General features: G+C 42.6%; 1 protein-coding gene across 2 annotated transcripts in view; it reads right to left on the reverse strand.

Moving 5' to 3' along the window:
• Positions 1–422: 422 nt before the first annotated feature.
• The window catches only part of MANSC4 (MANSC domain containing 4), an 8,723-nt gene continuing 2,920 nt past the window's right edge, over positions 423–6,225 (reverse strand). The window contains exons 2-4 of one of the 2 annotated variants that reach the window (XM_017507083.2): positions 4,168–4,302; positions 917–1,191; positions 766–837 (exon numbers count right to left, since the gene is read on the reverse strand). In XM_017507083.2, coding sequence (XP_017362572.1) covers positions 778–837; positions 917–1,191; positions 4,168–4,302 — 470 coding nt within the window. In that variant the 3' untranslated portion in view covers positions 766–777. Of the gene's footprint in view, positions 1,192–4,167; positions 4,303–6,225 lie in introns of both variants that reach the window. The other variant, XM_017507082.2, reaches the window with a different exon arrangement.

Genomic DNA, 6,225 nt, shown 5'->3' on the forward strand with positions numbered 1-6,225 from the left:
CAACTGTAAGGATCAGAATTTTGCAACTCTGGCAGGGGGAACACTACTCAAAAAATAGAAATAACACCCAAAAAAAGCAGTATGTTTATCAAGCATTAGCCTTTTTTTTTTTTTTGTTAACAGATTGGTAGGAGTGAGCATCCTAATTTTTATTTCGAGACAGGATCTGGCTCTGTTTCCCAGGCTGAAGTGCAGTGGTGCAATCATGGCTCACTGCAACTTTGACCTCCCAGGCTCAAGCAGTCCTCCCACCTCAGCCTCCTGAGTAGCTGGGACCACAGGTGCATCATGCTGCCCCATGTGCTAATTTTTTTTTATTTTTTATTTTATAAAGACAGGGTCTCTCCAAGATGCTCAGGATGGTCTCGAACTCCTGGGCTCAAGCAGTTCTCCTGCCTTGGCCTCCCAAAGGGTTGGGATTACAGGTATGAACCACCACAACCAGCCTAATTTTTTTTTTTTAACTAAACTGCCCTTTCTTACACAAAACTAAAAATGATATCCTTGAAAGCATAAACTCTTGCTACACCTTTTACTATGAAGAGTTGTTCATATGGTTACAGTTTTTAATTTGCTAGGATTCTGATTTTCTGTGTCCTAGTTTATACTGGCCCTGCTGCTTTCTACAGCATCCAGATGCCAGGATGACTATACAACAGCTCAGAAAGATGATAGAGGTGCAAAGGGCCACAGAAGCCAGCCAGGTCCTTGAAGTAGCAGATACCTCATCTTCATTTGCAGATGTGTGGTTTCTGCTATTGTATCCTTTGGTTTTGTTCAGTAATTGTTTGCTACTATTGAGTCGGGATTGAACAGGCATATGATAAAGTTTTGTGTCTATGGGTACAAAGAAAGGAGAAATCGTCTTATTATCTGGATTGCTGCTTACATCAGAACTTGGTGACACCATATTTACCTTTATAATGGAGTCATTCAGGGAAGTGAATCTTGCCCAAAAATCTGTGGTTAATTCTTTGGAATAGCTGGTACTGTTTGTGTTTACAACCAAATCTTGATGTGTGGTTGAGGGTGAAGCCTCTGTGGATGGCAGCATATGGTTTATCACAGTGGTTTGTGGTTTATCTAAATTTACAGTTTTTAGAATCCTTAGTCTGTCCCATCTACTGGATGAAGAATGAGTATTTAGATACATGGTAGATTGATCAAAAACCAGCAAGTCCGGATCTATACCTGAAAAATAAATAAGGCATCATTCATTTTATTTTTACTTTCAAAGTGAAAACCTTAAAGCACAGTTTGGAGAAGGGCTGGCTTTTGCCACTGTGAGTTATTGAATGAAGCTAAATTCACATTCTAATACTGCATACTTCTGAAAGCCTTCCAAACGTACTGGCTACATTTGAATTTATCTTAACTTTCTAAAACACTTTTTTTTTTTTTTTAATGAACAAATTAGATTACACTCAAGGAGAAGGCTTTATGTCTGTTAGGGTTTTTGTACAGTGGTGAATGTTACTTTGACAGCTGTAGAAACAATAACCATTTGAGATACAATATAGCATTTATTATTTATTTATTTATTTTTTGAGACAGGGTCTTGCCCTATCACCAAGGCTGGAGTGCAGTGGTGTGGTCTTGGCTCACTGCAACCTCTGCTTCCTGGGTTCAAGCAATCCTCTCACCTCAATCTCCTGAGTAGCTGGGATTACAGGCATGAGCCACCATGCCCCACTAATTTTTGTATTTTTTGTAGAGATAGGTTTTCACCACGTTGCCCAGGCTGGTCTCGAACTTGTGAGCTCAAGCAATCTGCCCTCCTTGGCCTCCCAGAGTGCTGGGATTATAGGCAGGAGCCATTGCACCCGGCAATATAGCATCTTTAAATCAAGTTAAACAAAATAGAACCTGAGAAGAGTGACTATAAGCAAAATCATTAGCAAAGCCTTAAGTCTCATCCCTTTTTGACCTCTGAGGGTCTTGCTTTGTCTTTAGTATTTCCCCCTTGCATACTAGCTCCTTTCCCTCTGACTTCAGACATGAACAAATACTGCTTTGTCTTTAAAGGAGAAGAGAAAAAACTCTCAACAGCTTTCTAGTGGTCCCTGCTAGTGATCTCTCTCTCTCTCTCTCTCTGCAAACATGTCAACATCCACTGCTTCTGAGGTGCTCAGTTGTTTTCTTACTTCCTGATCACTCACATCTCCGTGCTTTGGATTCTCTCTTGTCCTTGATACTGCCAGCCACCTTCTTAAATTCTTCTCCTATGATTCCCTGGACCCTGGACCCCCTTGACATTTTTCCCCAGACTTCCTGCCTCTCACTTTTGCTTTCTTTTGCTGGTTCTCTTGTATAGCCTCCCTGGTTGTGTGGTTTCCACAATCTTCAGTCCTTGCTCTTCAGCTGTATTTTCTCTTCACTGCCCCCTCCCCTCCAACACACACAACTGAGATTGTGCTCAACTGGCACCACTACATTAATGGCATTGAAACTCCTATCATTATGTTTTCCCTTCTTTCTTGAGCTCTGATCTCATTTATCCAGTGTTCTACTGGAGGTTTCCATGTAGACCTCTTACATTATCCCTTAATATGCCCAAAGCCAAAATCATTACCTCTACCTCCTTGTCTCCTTCATTGGCATCATCCTTCTTCCATCACCCACACTGAAATCTGCACTGTAAGGTGATTTATTTTTAAGAGACACCTGTCACTCAGGCTGGAGTGTGATAGTGCCATCATAACTAACTGTAACTGTGAACTCCTGCGCTCAGGTGATCCTCCCACCTCAGCCTCCTGAGTACCTGGGATCAACCACAGGCACGCCACCACCTCACCTGCCTAGTTTTTTTTTTTTTGTAGAGTTGGGGGTCTCTCTCTGTTGCTCAGGTTGGTCTCAAACTCCTGGGTTCAAGCAGTCCTCCTGCCTCAGCCTCCCAAAGTACTAGAATTACAGTCATGAGCCACTGCACTCAGATCTGCAAAGTGATTTTGACTCCACTTACTTCTTCATTTCCTTTATTTAAAAGGTGACTAAGTCCTTATTCAATCTTCCCAAGGTAATTATCCCTTCTCTTCATTTCAGCTACAGTCACTTTGGCAGACTCTAATGCTTTCCTGACCAGAGTTTCTTATCAATACCTTCATATAATTGTCCTGGATTAGGACAAATAGCTATTACTTCACATGCTTTTTCATTAAATGCCCTTGTTCTCTGTTTCTGACGAAGTCAAACCAAAACTCTACTCTGTCCATGGCCCTTATGATACCTGTCTCTACCTTATCTTAGCCATATTCTCATTGCAACTTCATGTCTCCTTATTGTGGCCGGACCTATTTGCTTACTTCCCTGTGGCATAATATAGAACTCATTAGCTGCTGCTTCTGCCTGGCTTCTCCCATGAACCTCCTCTGAATACACAGGCTGTCACCAGCGTCCCCTTCTTTGAAACTTTGCACTGAGGCAGCTTCACGCGTTTTTGTATTTAGTTGTGTCTTAACACTAATTGTAAGACTTGTCACATCAACTAGATTCTAAAGGGACTTGAGGGCAGAGATATGGCTGCAATCTTCCAAAGTGTTGATTCTAGCCTGGAGCATCAGGTGTTCAATACATACAGCTTGATGAAGAAATGTATCTCCTTTGCTTTTGGATGGCAAAAATCTCTTATTTTATGGTCACTAATTTACCCCCTGAGATTACATACATGGGCACAAAACTTATATTTTTAAAATAAAATACACTGGTTATCTTGAGGACCAATGATGTGCTAATGTATGTCAGCACACGGTGGTAAGTTTCCCTGAGCCTGACATCCCTCTTTACAGAATCCTGTGTGCAGTGTCCATGGCCCTCACAACTGCCATTAGCATCTTATTTATCTCCTAATGGCACTTTCAGCCACTGCAGGAGAAATGCTTCCTTTTGCTTTGCTGAGAGTTCTTGAGATTCATTTAATATATAGTCAGTAAGCCCTTGTTTTATCACATATGATTTATAATCTGGAGTGAACTCTTTGCTGAACACATCAAACTAAGGAAAGTTTTCTTTCAGTTTTCTGTCCTAGTTATCCAACATTTTTGCAAAGTTCACTGGAAAATGTGATTTTAGGGACTCAAATACGGCTATTGCTACCCAGTTTCTCAGCTATATGCCTCTACTAGAGTATTACCAGCATTCTTCAAAAGTCTTGAGCTATGTAATCATTACCATCTGTTATGTTGTACAAAATGGCACTGGTTCCAGGCTGTAATATGCAGCTCTTCAGTGTTGGGCAGTGAATATGGAGGCAGTTGATATTGTCATGAATAGGATCGTGGTAGAAGACAGCCAGGTTACAGGAAACTGAAAGGGAAACAACCGAAATACATCTGCAGATGGTCTTGATTTCCACCAGTTTCATAAACTCTGAGTAACTTATATTTGTTTCAGGAATACTGGATTAACAGTATTTTTCAAGGCAATGTGCACATTTTACAGAACGTTTATAAGCTACTGTAACTGCTTCTGTGAATATGGAAAAAAAATTTTTTTTTTCTGGAGATAGGGTCTCGGTCTGTCCCTCAGGCTGGAGCACAGTGGTATGATAACAGCTCACTGCAGCCTAGACCTCCCAGATCCAAGCAATCCTTCCAACTCAGTCTCCCAAGTAGCTGGGACTAGAGGCACACATCACCATGCCGGCTAATTTTTGTGTTTTTTTGTAGAGGCAGGGTTTCATCATGTTGCCCAGGCTGGTCTCAGACTCCAGAGCTCAAACAGTCAGCCTCCCCAGAAGCTGGGATTACAGGGAGGAGCCACCACAGCCAGCCAGAAAATGCCTTTTTAAAAGAAAATTCTGATTTTCTCAAAGTAATCTTTCATACTTTCCATCCCACACAGGATATTTGGAATCATTCATTATATCCTGGTCCCAGAATTTTGGGTTCATGAAAAATTAGATTAGCTACAAAAACCTCTGGGGACCAGTGTGTGGTAGCTCACTCCTGTAATCCAAGTACTTTGGGAGACCAAGGTGGGTAGGTCACAAGGTCAGGAGTTCAAGACCAGCCTGACCAGGAGAAACCCCATCTCTACTAAAAATTCAAAATTAGCCGGGCATGGTGGCTCATGCCTATGATTCCAGCTACTTGGGATGCTGAGGCAGGAGAATCGCTTGCACTCTGGAGGCAGAGGTTGTGGTGAGCTGAGATCATGCTATTGGACTCCAGCCTGGGCAACAAGAGCAAAACTCTGTCTCAAAAAATAAAGAAAAACCTCTGGGGATTTATATCAGGTTTGTAGGGACAGTGTCCTTTCAGAATGCTGAGTCTGGGGGTCATTAGAGAAAGAAATAGGAAAATAAAAGGACAAATGCTGTAAAGAAGAAGAGGGAGTATTGGGAAGGGCAAAAGAGTAACACCTAAGTGGCCCAGATGGTGGAAAGGCTGCAGACTGTGTGAACAGCACCCTTGCCCTGACTGAAGGTGTGCACTCTCCCCACATGCAAAACCACATCCAAGGAAAACCTCATCAGTGTCATTTAAAGAGGCAGGGACTGGACAGGCAGGGATGCTAGCAGGTAGAATTCTGGCAGGTAGGGACACACTACTGGCTCATGCTGTCTTTCCTTTCCTAAGCAAATTTGCATTTTAAAACATGTTCTCTGACCAGGTGCAGTGGGTCACACCTGTAATCCCAGCACTTTAGGAGTCCAAGGTGGAGGATCACTTGAGGTCAGGAGTTCAAGACCAGCCTGGCCGACCTGGTGAAACCTCATCTCTACTAAAAAAAATACAAACATGGGCTGGGCGTGGTGGCACGCACCTGTAACCCCAGCTACTCAGGAGGCTGAGGCACGAGAATCACTTGAACTCGGGAGGTGGAGGTTGTAGTGAGCTGAGACTGCGCCACTGCACTCCAGCTTGGGCAACAGAATGAGACTCTGTCTCAAAAACAAAAGCAAACAAACAAAAAAAAGTCTGACAGAAGAAGAGAAGACTTGAAGAAAGTTCCCTTATTTCTGGAAAACCTAAGCAGATTTGTGTAATGCAAATCTTCAGTCTATCCTCACTAAAGTGCAACACAGATTTTACTTCTGCTGAAGTGCAGTAGAGACCATGTGATGTGAAATATCATTGGCCAAAAGGTGTCAACTTTTTTTTTTCAGTCACCCAGACTGGAGTGAAGTGGCACAATCTTGGCTCACTGCAACTTCTGCCTCCTGGGTTCAAGCAATTCTCTTGCCTCAGCCTCCCAATTAGCTGGGGTTATAGGTGTGTGCCACCA

Source organism: Cebus imitator, unplaced genomic scaffold (genome assembly GCF_001604975.1).
Source record: "Cebus imitator isolate Cc_AM_T3 unplaced genomic scaffold, Cebus_imitator-1.0 Scaffold367, whole genome shotgun sequence".
Taxonomy (NCBI): Eukaryota; Metazoa; Chordata; class Mammalia; order Primates; family Cebidae; genus Cebus; species Cebus imitator.